The 18,830-nt window shown below is 41.5% G+C and overlaps 1 protein-coding gene across 2 annotated transcripts in view; it reads right to left on the bottom strand.

The window, feature by feature from the left end:
• GLI3 (GLI family zinc finger 3) overlaps positions 1–18,830 on the bottom strand; it is a gene marked incomplete at its 5' end in the record, with an annotated part of 196,013 nt that overhangs the window by 35,223 nt on the left and 141,960 nt on the right. The window contains 3 exons of one of the 2 annotated variants that reach the window (XM_080340446.1): positions 521–661; positions 1,952–2,065; positions 3,551–3,767. In XM_080340446.1, the coding sequence (XP_080196572.1) occupies positions 521–661; positions 1,952–2,065; positions 3,551–3,767 (472 nt within the window). Of the gene's footprint in view, positions 1–520; positions 662–1,951; positions 2,069–3,550; positions 3,768–18,830 lie in introns of both variants that reach the window. The other variant, XM_080340445.1, reaches the window with a different exon arrangement.

Consider the following 18,830-nt stretch of genomic DNA (forward strand, 5'->3'; position numbering starts at 1 on the left):
AGACCATAAAGTTCGCTTTTGCTAAAAAGACTGAAATAACTCAGTCTCCATGTATTTAGCCAAATAATCCCCTCCAGTTTATACACAACAGTAAATTGATACCAAAAACCCCCTTAGGGAAGGGGAAGAATTCCCATTGCCCATTTCTACTCTTTCAGCCCCTTTTGGGAGAAAAAAATCAAACTTGGTTAAAGGTTAATAATAATTCATGTCCAGCTTACTATTACTCAATAACTATCAAAGTCTCTAACTCAAAATAGCGTTTGCTGGCTTACAGGATCAGAGCCATTACAACCTCTATTGAAGACTTTATTGAATTTTACACGAAGCTTTAGCTGACTGAACAGGTCAAGCACTGTGGCTCTGAGTTTTCTTTATTCTCAGAAACTCGTAAACCCTTCTCTAGTTTGCAGTGCTGTTAGCTAAGAAACTTGACTCAGCACAGGGTCAGAGAACCCGACCCCCGTGAAAAGAAGGTCACGTACTTTTAAAACCCAGTTCCTGAATAGCATTAACTTACGTGCACGAGCTGTTCCTGCGTGTCAAACTCCCGGGAGCAGCCTTCCCAGTGGCAGTTTGTCTCATAGACCACTTCAGGCTCCTGTTTGCTTTCATCTTTGTCCCCTTCCTCTTTTACCAGGGTCATTCCTTCTGGCTGTTCCTGGAGAGAGGGAAAAAACAGGGGTGAGGAGAGGAGAGAGGAAATTCTGAAACTGAGGAGGAAGAAAAGTTAATTATTTCAGCACCAAAAGAAAGATGGGAGTGGGTGTGTAGCTTATTCTACTCTCAATTCACTCTATTACTGTGTTCTACAAAATACAGAAGCCTGAAACAGAACTGGTAAGCCAGAAGCCATTTGCAGACTATACGTGCAATATAATTTTTTTCCTCCCTAGAAGTACTGCAGATAATTTCTAAAAATAAATTAAAAAATAATTCCCTTTACATTTCAGCTCAAAGGAAGTCAAAAAGGCTTGGCTCCCCTCTCCCCATATTTAAGCAGGTTTTTATTTGCACACTTACCCCTCATTATTCAGTAGCATCACAAGTGAAAAAGGCACTGTTCCATATAGATAAATTAATTAGAATTTCACTTTAGTACTATGGTTAGACACAAAATGGATCACAAGTGATCCAAAGTGTGTTTTCATTGTCAGTCTAGTGACAATTTTGTATACAAATACCTTTCCAAATGTAATTTTGGTAATTTTCAGGCTACTTGTTAGCCTGTTCTTGCCCGTAATGTGTGCATGAAAGGGGTAAGCAAGAGAAGAGAGTATTTAATTTGGGGGTTTGACTTTCCACCTTCAGTTCCCCAAGGTGCTTCATTCTTCCCAGATTTTTATGTGCTCAGGGTGAGGGTCAGATGTTAGTGTAAACATTTGGTTCAGATTATGCACTCACGCTCTTTCCATTTCAAACCTGCTGAAGGATTTAGATGGACTTCTGCTTTGTTTTCATGGATGCACTCACAACATTGAGGCTCTGATTCCCATCTCCCCTGAGTCACTGTAAATCAGGAGTCACTCTACTAGAACCATTGGCATTAACTGGTATAGAAAGCAGAGCAAACGAGACTGGAGCCTGACACTGGGCCTCAGTGCAGTACAGTGCTAAGGCCTGGTGAAAGTCAACGTGGTGTAAATATTGTCTCTGAACAGAAAACACGTCTTCAATAAAGACCCGAATATCTCTGGCTCACTTTTTCATGGTGAACAGAGGGTTGAGCTCTCCCTGAGTGACCAGAGTCACCTCTTTGTAACCCTTATTCTGCAACACAGCCCTGTCATCCAGCAGCCCCTCGCTGCCCACATTTAACCCTTACCATGCTCCGCTGAGGCCACCCATGTCTGCACTAGATGAAGTGCCATAGGAGGGCAAACAGCGGCAAGGTCTATTTTCCCTCTGGCCGCGAGATGAAAGGCTTATGACTGTCTTCTGATGGCCATACCTGCACGCTTCCTGCTCCCGGGCTGGGGAGGTCCTCATCCGGCTTCATCTTGGAGCGCTTGTTGTGCATGGGATCTCCAGTGCTGCTCACTGCAGATTCACTTGTGGGTTTATTCTGCTGCAGGCAGGGTTGGTTGGTTTGTTTTTCCAAAAAAGACAAAATTAGACTGTGATAAATATGTAGCTCCAAACAGAAATATGCAGCATCTGCTCAGCAACTTTATTTGGAGAAGCTACATTGTTAATTACACTGGATATGCAATTACATTGTGCTTCAATTACATAGCATTAACTTGTGGAAGAGCTGCATCACCCAAGCTTGTAATGGGGCAGGGAGGGAACAGGAAGGAGGGCATTTGATGCAGTCCCTTGCTACAAACCACTGTGGGTTTTGTCAGACCAAGGAGGGGTAGGAAGAACTTGATTTTCCACATAATGATGACTTCAGAAAGGCAATCTTGACAAATGAAATCACTGTGCACTAGTCTGAATCAACCTGACAAAAAGTTGTATTTTTTCACACTTGGAGGAAAGGTTTTGCACTTAACATCTACAAACAAGACCTCAGCTCTTGTGCTGTGTTTCCCATTATAATGGCGGATAGGAAGAAAAACTGAACACTAGTGTGAAACACTCAGCCAAAAAATCCTAGATGAAGTCCTGGATTATTCTTCCATCAATAGCAAAAGTACCGCTGACATACGCAGGCCAGAATCGTGTTTTTCTCTTGCTGTGCTAGACTGAACACCATTATCTACACCTGCAAATGGATCTTGTAGGAATCCAGAGATCTTTTAGAGATAACTGAACTTGCATGGACCCCACAAAAAATCAATATGCTTCCTACAGCAGTACAGCTTCTACATTTGTAAAAGCTAGCCAGGAGATAAACAGTTCTCAGACTGATAAATAACCTATCCCAGGTCATCTGGAAACAAACAGCACTAGTTAATAACAGGCAAACCACGAACCATGATAAACTCCACATTATGGGCCTGGTTCACTGCTTCACATCTCCAGTTTTTGAGAATACAGCTTGGTTTATCAAAATGTTTAAATCAAACTGAACAAGTCTAATTTTGCACAAATCAGAGAAAAAACCTTCAGAACTTTGCCCCATCTTTGAGTTCCTCTGTTGCTCACAGATTGAGTTGCTCACACCTGTGTCAGGAGGGCAGAATCTGACTCTATGTATATGTATATACATATACACATATGACCATATGTATATAGTCAGTTATATTTGGAAGTAAGGCTGCTAATCTTTAAAACACTATCGTTTTGATGCAGTTTGCCCCCCCTTTTGTGCTCCCCACCTGTATTATGTTCCTGTATAATATCCAGGAGAGATGGTTTGGAACGAGAAACTGCTGCAGCACACCAAAATATTTATGAGGACTAAAAAGCACACTACAAATTGGGAACAGTGCATACACTCCTGTGCTTTATAATAAAAGGACTTGCAAATGCTGTAGCTGCAAGAAAACTGTTATTGAAGGGTCTCGGTGACAGTGGTGATTAATTGCCATTGAGACAATGTAATTTGCTTCATTTTTTCATAAATTAATGGGGTACAAAGGTTTCTTTTGTTGTCTCTCACCTGTGTGGACTCAGAAGGTCCAGAGCTGACCTGGACAGGGTTCAGGACACTGGGGATGCCAGGGATAGGTCTCTGGGTAGGAAAAGTTGGAGCAGGATGGATAAGTGGAGGGCTGTGTCCAAAGGCTGAACCTAGGGTTTGTTGACGACTTATAATTTGCTGATGCATTTGCTGGAGGGATACCGGCGTAGGAGGGTATGTGAAACTCAGAGCAGGGCTGAATTTGGGAGAAAAAGGAGGGAAGAGGAAGGAAAAAGATGAGGGTCATTACAGTGTGGAACCATACAGATTAAACATTAAAAATATATTTGATATATTTACATCAATTGAAGTCAAATCCCTCCCTCCCCCTTGTATCTTTCTTCATGCCCCAAAGGATGATAAAATCCTGCTTTTAAATCTAGAGTTGGCATGGATTTACTAGTGAGTGCAAAAATGATACCATAACAAAACATAACATTTTTTCCTAACATTTACCAGGAAATCACAGAAAGCCGACTGAAATAAAAGTCAGAAAAACTGAAATAAAAGGCAAGCAGTTCAATAACAGCTATTTATTGCAATAACAAACTTTATATAAAGAAAAAGAATGGGTGCCTACATGCTTTATAGTACTTTTATTGATAATGCAGTTCCCCTATGTTCGCGTGTATGAAGCAGTTCCTTTAATCTTGGCTCATGCTACACTCTTTCATATGTCTCTAGATCTTATTACAAGAGGAGAGAAAATCAATTGGTTAAATGTGTTCTGAACACCATGCTTGTCATATCACTCATTTGTTTGCAAAGATGGAAAGCTCAGTTCATCCAGAATGTCACCTAAAGAATTTCCATCAGTGCAGTTTGGTTACAGAAACTGATGGATTAACCTTTCCCCTCTGAAATTGGTGATCAATGAGTTTCAATGTAGAAATATTCCAATGGGAAAGCATTTCTCCTTCCTCCAGTTAAACAACATTAAATGTCTATTAAAGCCCATTATGCATGTTAATACCTGTCATCACTTCATTACTTCACCGTATTTCCCAGACTACAGTGACTTTGGAGGAAATTACACTGCCATCTAAGGACCTATTTTGTGGGTAGTGCCAAAGAATTCTTTGTGTCACACTCAAAAAATAAATGGTGTGGAACTAAATCTTCATACACAGGAATATGAAATTCTCCTGTAAACGTTTGCCAATAACATACAATGATAGGGGAAAAAAAAAAAAAAAGAACAAAAAGTGTATTCATTGATTTTTTTTCATTACAAAAAAAAAAGAACCATAATTGAAAAGAGCCATACAAATCTAAAACACTGGGTTGTAAAAGAGAGGGGTGCATGCATAAGAGTTAAGGCTCTGTTAAGAGTTAAGGCTTCTTCTAATGTCAAAAGGGTGGATTTAATCCAAAATACAGTCTGGAGTCTTAATTGTTGTTGCTGCTAAGTGCATTAACTGAAAATACTGTGATACAAAAAGAACTAAAATCATTTCAACAATTTTAAGTAGTAATTCTACAGAAATTCTGTGTTCATTAATCTGACTATACATTTTGTCTGTTTGACTACAATCCATAAAGAGACAGCTTCAATGTGATTACATTACTATTATTCCTGGTGAGAACTCTGCATTACAATAGTTTGCCCATTTAGGACAGAATATCATTAAGAATACCCTGGGAGAATTTTACTGGTCTTTGAGGAACTCTATTTTCATTTTGCATTGTATTCTTTTTAATAAAGGGAAGCAGAAACATCGTGAAAACAGTAATTGTTCACAGCAAGAGTTAGGGAGAAATCAGTAATAATATTCAGTTATTGCAGCTCTATAGTCCCTGCTAGTGTTCCTGTAAGCAACCATGAATGATTACAGCACGACTTAGCTAAGGTAGCCACTATGGATGATTGATAGGACATTAATCAAAAGATGCATATCAGGCTCAGAATTTGTTCACAAGCTTTCTTCTAATAGCTGATTTCATGTTCACTGAGCTCTATGCCAGTTTGTTCAATTTATTCTTCAGTGTACAAGCCATTCATCAAAGAACACAATGATTTAACACCCCTTTTCCTTTTTAGTGAACAAACATTGCTAAGTGTAACTACTCTGGTCTGTTCATTAAAAAAACGTACAATTACAATGTCATACATGAGGCTGAAACAATGCCTCCTTACCCTACCCTGGCATTTTTCTCTTCCATGTATATACTGTGAGTTCACCTCATATTCTTCAAACACTAGACGGCATCATCCTGAATTTGCTGTCAAATTCACCAAGATCAACAAATGCAATAGGTAAACAACTTGGATGAAGTATTTTGTTTCTCTGCGAGCAGTTAATGCCTAGGACATAGTCACCCTTCAGCTGCATCAGTTTAAAACAACAAAAAAACCCCAGCAGACTGATTTCATTGGGAGCTCGAAGCACATAGCACCCTTGGAAATACAGGTGGGGTATTTTCCTTTCTAGGTGTTTAAGCATGCACAACAATAACTAGTCCAGGTTCAAAAATTTGGTAATATTCTTCAGATCCTACACTGTAAGGAGATAAATTTATGATTCAGATACAAGACATGACTGACTTAAGACCTCACATCAGGGATGTAGATACTGTCCATCACTGTTCTGTGACTACAGTTACATGAACACCTGCATTTAACATTAATTTTTTAATCCATCCAAAGCAAGAGCACAGGAGATCCCTCCCAAACAGTTCAGGAGGGGAAGGAAGGAACTGCTGTGATCTCAGTATATTTTTATCTCAGGAAGGGGCTGTTAAGGTGCCAATGTCTAGAGACTCAGGAATTTGGAGGCTGAAGAGGAACCTTTGGCCCCAAGTAGGAAACAGACTGTAGAAGCCCCAAGATGTATATGTACAATTTGCAGCCGCTCGCTCCTATTTACTGGAGTTTGGCAATATTCTCCACTTAGTCCCTCCAAAGATGGGAAAAGACTGCCCTGTCAATAGGGTATCTTTGGTAAAGCACCCCTCCTTTGCACTCTTTACTACGTGTAGAGCAATACAAAAAGGAATGATGCCTCCCCAACAGCAAAGTACCTTTCTAACTAAAGGACCAACACAGCTCTGCTTTAACAAATACATTTCACTGGCCTGCAGTGACACGCCTTACACCAGTACAGTGCCAGTGCTTAAACGTTAAGTAAGTATATTTGCTATACCCCTCCCTAAAAATGGCTAAATAAACATTACTTCCATCAAAAGGACAGGTTTTACCTCATAGAGATGTCCTCTTTATCGACACCTCCTTTAACACCATGTGAGCGTCCAGGAGGAGGATGCTAAGCCAGGCATTGCCAACTTTTGTCCAACTTGCAAGTAAGCGAACTTGTAGGGTGCAGCAGAGGAGACAGGGATCTTCTCAGCTAGTGGCTCTGACCAGAAAACAATGACACCGGTAGCGGATGCATTAAGACACAGCTGGGCAGATGTGCTAAGGAAAGGAAGAATCCTTACTTCTTTAGAATCTTTCTTTCACCTCATGCTCAGCAGCAGGGGTTGCATCTGATGTACTAGGATTTTCCTACAGAGCCTGGCACCCTGCACTTCATTCGCTTTGCCTCCAAACTTCAAATAACTCAGACTGAAATTGAAAGGAGACTGTGAGGGAGCAGAGGAATAGCCAGCACAGCTAAGAGGAGTACTCAGAAATGGTGACAGAGGTTCAGACACCAGAGTAATTCCTTAAATAGCCCAGATAGCTGCCTTCAAATAATTCTCTCCACCTGTTTCTGGAGGCCTCTTCATAAGGCAAAATAAAGAGCTTTGTGAGACCTCGTCTACTGGGGGCTGATGGGCTCCATCTGTCAGAGAAGATGAAGAGCTTGCCAACCTGATGAAGAGGGGTTTAAAATAAAATTTCCAGGAGAGGGGAAACTCAATCCACTCCATATCTACCATTTTGATGCCAGTGCCAGCAAAAGATACCCAAAGCCTGGAGAAGGATCACAGGTCAGCAGGAAAGCACCTGAAGAGCAGCACTAAGGAATTCCAGCCACTCCACCAGTAATTCAGCTTCATTGGGGGCCCATCTTAAATGTCTCCATACAAACGCACGTAGCATGGGGAATAAACAAGAGGGAATTACAGAATCATAGAATACCAGGTTGGTCATCTGGTTCAACCTTTCTTGGCAAAATCACAGTCTAGACAACATGGCCCAGAGTGCACACACCTGCAGGGCTATGACACTGGCATCACAGAGACATGGTAGGATGACTCCTATAACTGGACTGTTGGAACAGAAATGTAAAGGCTCTTCAGGAAGGGCAAGTAGTGGAGACTGGGAGCGGGGTGGTGTCACCCTCCATGTCAGTGACCAGCTGGGGGTGGATGAGGAGCCAACCAAGAGCTGATGGGTCAGGATTAAAGGGAGGGCAGGCACAGTTGACATTATAGTGCAGGTCTGCTACAGGCCACCTGACCAGGAAGGCCGAGCAGATGAGGCCTTCAAGAGACAGAAAGGAGCAGCCTCACATTCACAAGCCCTGGCCCTCATAGGTGACTTCAGTCAGCCCAATACCTGTTGGAGGGACAATGCAGCAGGGCATGAGTAGTCCAGGAGGTTTCTGGAGTGCATCAATGATAACTTCCATCTCCAAGCAACAGAGGAGCCAACAAGGATAGGTCCTATGCTGGACCCTGTTCTCAGCAACAAGGAGGGGCTCATGGAGAATGCAAATCTCAAGGGCAGCCTTGGCTGCAGTGACTATGAAATGGCAGAGTTCAAGATCCTTATGGCAGCAAGGAGGGCACACAGAACACTTGCTACCCTGGACTTGAGAAGAACAGATTTCAGCCTCTTCAGGGATCTGCTGGGTAGAGTACCATGGGATAAAGTTCTGGAGGGAAGAGGGGCCAAGAAAGCTGGTTCATATTGAAGGATCGCCTCCTACAAGCTCAGGAGTGATGAAAGTCAGGCAAAAACTCCAGGAGGCCTGCATAGATGAACAATGAGCTCCTAGACAAACTCAAACACAAAAAGGTCACCTACAGAGGGTAGAAGCAAGGACAGGTAGCCTGGGAGGAATACAGAAAAATTGCCTGAGCAGCCAGCGATCAGGTTAGGAAAGGTAAATCCTTGAAAGAAATAAATCTGGCCATGGACGTCAAGGGCAATAAGAAAAGCTTTTATAGGCCTATCAGTGATAAAAGGAAAACTAGGAAGAATGTCATTCCTCTTCAGAAGGAAATAGGAGACCTGGTTACCCAGGATATGGAGAAGGCTGAGGTACTCAATGACTTTTTTGTCCAGTCTTCACCAGCAAGTGCTCCAGCCACACTGCCCAAGTCGCAGAAGGCCAAGGAAGGGACTGGGAGAATGAAGATCCACCCACCGTAGGAGAAGATCGGGTTTGAGATCATCTAAGGGACCTGAAGGTGCACAAGTTAGTGGGACCTGATGAGATGCATTTTAGGATCCTGAAGAAAACAGTGGAGGAAGTTGCTAAGCCACTATCCATCATATTGTCATATTTGAGAAGTCATGGCAGCCTGGAGAAGTTCCCACTGGCTAGGAAAGGGGATACATAACCCCATTTTCAAAAAGGGAAAAAAGGATGAACTAGGGAACTACAGGCCAGCCAGTCTAACTGCTGCACCCGGCAAGACCACGAAGCAGATCCTCCTGGAAATTGTGCTAAGGCTCATAGAAAATAATGAGATGATTTGTGACAGCCAACATGGCTCCACTAAGGGCAAATCATGCCTGATAAATTTCGAGGCCTTCTACAATGGGGTTACAGCATTGGTCAATAAAGGAAGAACAACTGATGTCATCTACCTGGATGTGCGCAAAGCATTTGACACTGTCCTACATGACATCGTCTCTGAATTGCAGGGACACGGATTTTACAGATGGACCACTCAGTGGATGAGGAATTGGCTGGATGGTCACACTCAAACAGTTGCAGTCAACAGCTCAATGTCCAAGTGGAGATCAATGAGAAGCAGCATTTCTCAGGGCTCAGTATTGGGACCGTCACTGTTTAACATCTTTGTTGGTGACATGGACAGTGGGACTGAGGGCACCCTCAGTGAGTTTGCCAATGACACCAAGCTGTGTGTTGCAGCTGACAAGCTGGAGGGAAGGGATGCCATCCAGGGGGGCCTTGACAGGCTTGAGAGCTGGGCCCATGCAAACCACATGAAGTTCAGCAAGGCCAAGTGTGAGGTCCTGCACCTGGGTCAGGCAATCCCAAGCACAAATACAGGCTGAGAGATGAATGGATTGAGAGGAGCCCTGCAGAGAAGAACTTGGGGGTGCCGGTTGAGGAGAAGCTCAACATGACCCAGCAATGTGTGCACGCAGCCCAAAAAGCCTGGACTGCATCAACAAGAGCGTGGCCAGCAGGTCGAGGGAGTTGATTCTGTCCCTCTGCTTTACCCTGGTGAGACCCCACCTGGAGTCCTACATGCAGCTCTGGTGTCCTCAGTACAGGAAAGCCACGGACCTGCTGGAGAGGGGCCAGAGGGGGCCACAAAAATGATCGGAGGGATGGAATGGCTCTGCTGTGAGGACAGGCTGAGAGACTTGGGGTTGTTCAACCTGGAGAAGGCTCTGGGGAGACCTTATAGAAGCCTTTCAGTACCTAAAGGGGGCCTACAAGAAAGCTGGAGAGGGATTTTTATAAGGGCAAGTAGTGATAGGGCAAGGGGTAATGCCTTTAAAGTGAAAGAGGGTAGATTTAGATTAGCTGGAAGGAAGAAATTCTTCACCATGAGGGTGGTGAGGCACTGGAACAAGCTGCCCAGAGAAGCTGTGGATGCCTCATCCTTGGAAGTCTCGAAGGCCAGGCTGGATGGGACTTTGAGCAGCCGGGTCTAATGGAAGGTGTTCCTATTCATAGCAGAGGTGTTCGAACTAGATGTACTCTAAGGTTCCTTCCAACTCAAACCATTCTGGGATTCTGTGATCTGGCTGGTTTAACATCATTTGCATGTAAGATGCCGTCACAGGGAAGCTGGACAATTTTTCCGATCTGAAAAGATCAAGGGATCTGAAGAGAACAGAAGGCAGCAGGTCTTTCTCTGCCTTTCAGAAAACATGCAAGCTGTTCAACAATAAAGTTGATGTTGTGGGCCAAATAGAAGAAAAAGAAATCAAAGCTCACAGCATTGCCAGCATGTAGCACTCTGTTGGGAAGGGGAGAACTGGATTCCTGCCCTCCTTCCTGAAGGTTTTAACATGCTTTGTTCAATAACTCTTGAGTACAGGATAAATGAAGAATCCCTGTAGCCCAGAATCCCCTCAGATCCCTTTGGATCCCTCTGCCTTGACCAGCACCTATATTCCCTCTTGCTGGTGCCACCAACATCATGTTGCTTTCTAGCCAGGAGGCCAGCATCAGCAGGACAGGTGGGCACCACCTGGCCTTACCCAGCCAAGCCAGCCATGTCTGCTTAGAAACGTGCACCAAGATAGCACCAGTGTTGCTCAGTAACTGTCTAAAATCCATGCTTGGGGCAGTAAAAAAGACCTGAAAGTAATCATCGTGAGAGTCCAGAACTACTGAAACCAACAACCACGTTTTTCAAAAGCGATGAGTGGTTTCAGAGGCCTCACTCTGCATCATGTTTCTTCCAAGATACCTTGAAGGGGCTGTACTTCAGACAAGGGGTGCTCAACACTTCCAAAGTACGAATGCCAGAAGAATGTAAGATGCCTGCCTTCATTGTTCACATTTTCCAAAACACCAGTCACTTCCAAAAAATCTTGGATTCACAGAAGTGTAAGTGAATTATGAATCTTTTTCTTCCATCTGCCTTCTGAGAAATGAAAATCTACACCACTGGAGGGAATCGGATTTGTATTTCTGCTACAGACCTTTTTTTTTTAACAAAATAGAAAAGGAAAAAAAGAAAAAGATGAATGCATGTGAGACCACTAACAAACTACATGCAGGTTATCATTTTAGTTGTTGAGTTTTATGGGGGATAAGGGTTAGAAAAAACATGTAATCCTTCATCTTAAGCATTCAATAACTCATATACACTGACAGAAAAGACCATCAGTGATATAATTTATTTTTCCATACTGTGGCTTCTGTCTCTGTCTGTCAGTCTATCTCTCTCTCTCTTTCTTGTCTCCTTCTCTGTGAAGTCTCAAACTCCCTTCACCGGAGGTAAAGCAGGGCAGTGAACTACATTGCAATTACATGAGCACATCAAATTTTAAGGAACAGACTTCAAGAAGAAGAAAAACAGACATTATAATCAAAACCAAACTTCGTGGCTACTTTGTGGCTGTCCTACTAACAAGGTCATCCAGTTTCTGGTCACAGCTGCAGAATTTACCACAAAACAGCTGTGAATTTAAGTCAGGAAAAATTCCTTCTTTCCTATACAGTGCATAGGTATGCTTAAGGAGACAAGCTGACCCAAAAATGCCGAGGAGATCCCGATTTCATGAATATAGTGAGGATAGTTTAGTTATATCACACAAGTTTCCTTCTATCATGATCATTTTGTTCACAAAACCTGTGAAGATACCTTGCTTATATCACAAAACACATGCAGTTCTGCAAGATCTGCAGCATGTAAGTCTTAAAAAGGTAACTGAGCTCTTTGCCCTTTCTGGTTCTGCTTTGCAAGGTTTTAGGAAAAGAGCTTTTCAAGTGTGTAAACTAGAGGGCATTCAATGAAAGCCATAGGTGAACAACTTAAAAGAGGCTAATAAAAAGCATTGGTGGACTTGTGGAGCAGCTGCCAGAGGAGACAGACATAGCCAGCTTGTTCATAGGGGACTAAAGTCCAAAGACAACAGGTTCGTAAACTACTACTAAAAAGAACGAGGAAGGACATATGCTTTGGGATTGCTAACCTAATATTTACTGATGTTGGGAGAGCACAGGAGAACAAAAGTCAGAAAGCAGCTAGGTTCATGTGGTTTTTAACAGCACCCACTGTTTCCACCATCAGAGACAGACTGTGTGACCAGGTAGCATCTAACGCTTCTAGTTTGATCCAGTGGGATATTTCTTATGTCTTAAAATTTCTTTTTTTTTTTTTTTTCTGTTTGAAGTTTCAAAAAGATAGATTCCTTTCTTTGGCATATCTTTCTTTATTCATATGGAACCATGTTATGTTTACCATATAAAGTTTTCTTTCCTATCCTCTATGCTATTCAAGACTTGCACTTTGTTCTACCCAGCACTCATCACTCGCCTTCCCCTTTGCAGTCTCTTCCTTTCTTTTCTCTTTTTCATATTTGAAATCATTGCTATACCCTTTTCCTGTCCAATCTTCTCATCTTTAATCTAGACTAACTAGGTCTAGTCTATTTTAACTCATCGGTATAATTTTTCAGACCTCTGATCATTTTCCCTACTCTTCCTTGTAGTCCCCAGAACTATCTAACATCTTTCTTGAAATAAAATGTGCAGAACTGGTCACAGTGCAGGAACATGTGTCATAGTGAGACACACTGGCTCCACCTACACCACCATGCAGGAGAAGGCTTCAGGCCCTTTGGCCTGAGGGATCTTTGACGTCCGGGTGGTAGATCCACAGCCCGAGTGCTTGCTCCATGAGGGAGGGTGCACTCTGCACTGCAAGGGGGCACACAGGCCCTCCTGACTTGTGGAAAAGTCTTGACACTCCCAGATCACTCTGTAGCCTCCATCGTTTCTTCTTGCCATCAGTGACTGACACTAGGCAGACTAAATTATCCAAGTCCCTCCAAAAGGAGCCCAGTTCATGAAAGGAGAGGCAATTTGTAGGTGGACTGGCTTCATGTTCAATAAAGCTGCTCACCAGGTATTAGGATAACACCATGGCTGCTTCTGTCTCATGCTCAGGTAGGTACAGATGACACTGCTTTGTCTTGCTCTCCCTTAAGAGTTGCATAAAGCCTGCGGGGAAGTGGAACCAAGAACCAGTGTGCAGAAGCACACTAATAAATGTTGGATGAATAACTAGACTCGCTGAAATCAATGGAGCTTTTATCCTTTCCTTCCAGCAGGCCAGGATTTCACCTTCAGTTTTTGATTTGGACTTTCATAGTCCTTTTTTATTGTTTAGTAATGTTGTTAAGGGGCAAACAAGCACCTTTCCCATTTTACAAATGTACCAAGCTACTCTTCAGGAAAGTACTCCTAATAACTCTTAAATATTTCTGAAATACATTCTTCAGCGATTGACTTCAGCAAGTCCTTAAATGCTGTCCTAAATCCTGGGCCCTACAGACATGGCAATCTTAATTAAGTCAAAATACAAGTTTGTAATTAAGTTAACAGTGATGAGATACTGCTTTTCACATGCTCAAATGCTCTTTTTCATAAGGAGTAATGTAAGAAACAGCTTCATTCATCCCACAGTAAACTGACATGTAGTAGCCACTGTCCAAAAAAATGGGATGTAAGTAAGGGTGGCTGGGAGCTGAGCCATGGGAGCAGAGGAGGTCTGCATGAGCTGACTTAATACGCAGAAGTTTATGTATATATTTTGATGGAAATACGTATATGTGTAATATGCAGCCAGGAACATTGCACAGTCAGATGTGGAAAGCTGTGAATAATCAGCAGGACAGATTTGTAGTCTGACCCCAACAGAGATGTAGAAGAGAGAAAGCCAATGAGTTCTCCTTGGACAGGACCTGGAAGAGAAGCAGCAGCCAGGAACATCACATATGAAAACTGTCTCCTGTTCTTTGAGTTGGTGGAAACAGGAATTTGTGTACGGTCTTTGTAAGCAAACAAGAGTGGAAAAGAAAAAAAAAAAAAGGAATTGTTTCCAACTCTGTAATCTCCTTCTCCTCCTGATGGAAACAACCTGCAAGAGTGACTGTTGACAAATTGCTTGGGTCACAGGAGTGACGATGCACTCAGAAACCTTGCAGCCCTGAAGAGATTTGTGAAACTCTTACTGCTTCACATATCTTAGATGCAAAACAAAAACCAAATGGCACTACAGGAAGGGAAACTGTAAAAATGTACTTCTGTTTGAAGCATTTTACCCACAATATATTAGTAATATGAGAGAAGAGTTCTGATTTAATTTGTTATTTTCCCTCTTCTTTCTAACTGACAACACTGAGCTTTGAGTAGACAACAGAGACAAGACATCGGTTGCTTCTGTGGCTTGTCACTTAAGTACAGGGGAAGAACAGTATCAGACTGTGACTATGAAACCAGACATGTGGTGTGATCTTAAAGGCAGGTATGAGACTTGAAAACCTTTGAAATAATTTTTCAAAATTGACTAGGTTTCACGAATATCCCTCTGCATTTGTAATGTTGACACATTTCATTAAAAAATCACTAACTTAGAGACAAGTCATCTAGCTGAATTTGTAAAAAAAGATGTATCCTGTATCTAATAAAGTATAGCATATGGTATACTATTTTTTCCAGTTTTCATCAGACAATAGTAGTATTTTTACAATTGTGTTTAATTCACATACATCATTGCCTCTTTTTTCACTTTTCTATTACCAGTTTAAAATTAACAGAGTCTGTGGTTTGTACCTTCTCTTCAACTTACCATATTATCTATTCTGTTTTATCTGCTAGGCTAGGTGAAATTTTTCTTCACAAATACATTGCCATATGCTGGAGCAAAATGGAATAGTTTCACAGAGAGCAACAGAGCCACACTGATTAATCTTATGTGCTCAGACAGCATTGACAGCTTTGTCCTTCTCACGGGGATATTCCTGTTCAGGAATCCTTAGTATCCTAACTGGACTTTGTATTAACAGTACCTTGCATAATTCATCTGTGCTCCCTCCTTGCACGCTTATGACACTTCTGGCAAATATGATTTGGAATTAAATTCACAGCTAAGCATTTTTTGGGTTTCTAAAACTGGTATCATTAATTATATTAAAAGTGTTAATTAATACTTGCTTTTAGGGTCTGAAAATGAAGTAATGAAGTGTTAAGCTCCAGCACACTTCTCTTAGCTGCAGAACTTTCCTGGAATTAATAATCCGCTGGGTCCAATGAGTTTAAACTCTTTGAGTAACACTGAACCAGTCTGGAGCACGATGCTTCAAGTTGTCAGGCATACATCTATATATAATCACACTTGTACATATGTGTATCTGTACAGGTAAATGTGCATGCAACATGTGCCTGCATACTCTATATTCTTTATGTTGCTTGACCTCTTACCTTATACACTTTCTGAAGGCAGAAATCTTGCCGTTCATGTGTATTTGTGGTGAAAAACATCCACCACTTTCTAATGCAAGATGCAGGTCATCTCCAAAACAATCTCCCTGAATGTCACCATTCTGTAATCGATGTGACTTTTCTATAGGAGGCTAGCTGCAGAATTACATTTCATCAGAGCCTGAATTAGATGCAACTTTCTGCAATACTGACGAATTTCATTTTTATTCACTTTGTAGCACTTCTCTGCCATTCACACTTCTTGAAAGAGAGTATAAAATGAAGCTATTATGGCATGATAGAGCATTATATTCCCTTCTTTAGATTAGCCATACACAGTACAAGACCACGGAGAATAAAGCCCTGTGCTGCACATATATGACATGTCTAGTCATAATAGAACCTGTTTCAGTGGAGTTACACCTGGTCTGAATTTGATTCAGTATGAACTGCAACTAAGCCTTCATTTACAACATATTATATGCAATTAACTAGAGACCTTTTAATGCAAGAAAAGCTTTCACTCAGCTTTGCATCTCACTTAGGCAGATTCCAATAAGAGTGATAATAAAACAGCAAAACACCTGTAATGCTCACAGACTTAACACACTTTTTATCTTGTACATGGTAGATGGCCCATCCCTGGAGACATCCAAAGCCAGGCTGGACGGGGCTCTGAGCAACCCGATCTAGTTGAAGATGTCCCTGCTCAGTGCAGCGGGTTTGGACTAGATGACCTCTGAAGGTCCCTTCCAAACCAAACTATTCTGTGATATTATCATAAGGAGCTTCTTGCAAAACATTTCTGAATATATTGTGTTGTACCTGTTCTACTCGAAACATGTCCTTTTAAAGATTCGTTTCATTAAGCAGCATCTGATTGTGTCCTTTTACACAGATTTAATTACATAAATATACAGACTTCAGGCTTAGAGTCTAAAACAGGAATCAAATGAAAGAACTGAGCAGTTGGTGCTTAGAAAAAGTTAGATACAAATTCTCAGATGGGTCTTCTGTTTTTTAGTGCAATTGTCAGTAACCTGGGCATAGAATCAAGTAATGAAAAAATGAAATCTACATATATGACAAAATTATTTTGAGCAGCACGGTGAACAGCTAAAGGTTATCTTTAGAGCCAAGTATGCCAGATGAATGAGCAATACGGATAGCAAGACCTATAGCAATACTGAAGAAGAGTCTGAACTACTCATACACCAGTTCTAAATTATGTGAGCCAATTCACAAGTAGCACTTGCTTGCCTCAATGTAGAATTCAATGTAGGAATGAAAATTTGATAAATGTGAAGCTATGGCAAAAATGTGTTAAGACAAACAGAATGGGAAACAGAACACAGAAAATCATGGTGCATTCAAATTGCTGGTCTTCTTCTGGAATATTATTGCATGTAGTAGAGGCAGACTGTTTCTGACAGTATCAGCAGAAATGACAATGCAAGAACTCTCTGAAGAGCAGATTGAAACAACCATTTGTCTCAGAAAGAAGACAAATAAGAGGAGATGAAAAAAATATAAAACACTGAATAAAGAAGGAAGACTGCAAACATGAGGGCTCCCTGTCTTACAATTATGAGACTTTCTGTTAAATTAAAAAAATTGATAATTTAGACCTGATAAAAGGACACTCTTTGCTTGTTGTATACAGTGCATAATAGACTGTTGGGCTCTCTGCTGGAGATACTTTCACTTTTCTCTGTGATAACTTTATATTTTCATTTGTATATCTTAACTCTTTTTATTTTTCTATTTGCTTTTCTCTCCATGTTTGCTAAAGAAAATTGAAGAAATTAATATACGGTCATTTGTCTCTAGATATGAAACAGTTCAGAGAGAAGGGCACTGACTAGTTATACAACAAACGCTCTGTATAAGGAGCTTATATGAAGTGAGGAAATTATGGAGAATCCAACACCTGCTTGCAGAAGAACACTCTTGTCTTCCTCACTGACATTAATCCACTGCTGCCTAAGCTCACCCTACACACCTGGCTATCTTTCTCTAGTACTCTTTGTCCAAATATCCTTACTGCCATTCCCTGATACTCGGCTTCAAATCAGCTCAGAGCAAACTGATGTGAGTCAGAACAACCAGGATCTGGCTGTAATTAACCATGCTATGTTAATTGTTCCTTCGCATTCTGATGACATCAGGGAAGCAGGGGCAGAGCCTGGGGGGGAAGGGAAGTTGAGTTGTGCTTCCTCAGTTTCTTCCAAACCTTGGATAAGATCCCAAAGGGCTCCTGTGCTCACATGAAACTGAATTTTAACACATTATGAGATGGCTAAGGTGTATTTGCAGTTACAAGTGCCTAACCCAAAGGAAGTCTCTTGTAGTAGGTAGAACTACTCCTGATTTAAACACCTTGTAGCTTACAGGGAATTCAGCTCATTTTCTGAAAAATGACTTTGTAAATTTGGTATTGTAGAGTTGCTAAGGGACTAGAAAAATATAGAGGTTCTGAATTTCAGATGACATAAAACATGAAGCCCCAGCCTCCTGTGTTTATTAAAGACTAGCTAATCTTTTGTAAAGGTTTTGAATTGGTACTCTTAATATCATGGGAAGTGATTACCCCCTCTATACTCACTCTAGGCCATGCTGCCTTTCAAAAAGAAGTGCTAGTGAAGTGCAAAGTCTAATAATTGTCACAGGTAGCAGATATAACATTAAGTACATCCTGACAAAAGATTAATAGCAGGGGTGCTGCACTGCAGGACTGAGGCAGGTAACCAAATGAGTAAATGTCAAATGAAGGATTATCCTCATTTGATGCTATTTCATATGCCTCCTTTCTGCATAATCTCTCCCAGCTGAGACCTAAACCAGGTGTTTTCAAATGCACAAAGTAAAAGCTCTACCTGGTGTGTTAAAGGAGATCCACTATTAGCTGTCAGCAGGAGCGACATCTTCTTTTCAAGTACTCAGCCAGTAGTCAGGATACAGCATTACACTGCCAGCTGACAATGACAAAGCACCCGCCAAGTCAAGCCCTATCTGGATTGTGCTAAACTATTATTATTTATTATTCAAACTGCAGTAGTACCCATGTCAAGGACCAGAGATCTTCTGTGCTCGGCTCTGTAAAAACAGAGCCCATAAAGAAGCTCCTTTTGCATTATTTCGTCCTCAACATCGCACAGTGCTCA

Source organism: Nesoenas mayeri (genome assembly GCF_963082525.1).
Source record: "Nesoenas mayeri genome assembly, chromosome: 2".
NCBI classification, from domain to species: Eukaryota; Metazoa; Chordata; class Aves; order Columbiformes; family Columbidae; genus Nesoenas; species Nesoenas mayeri.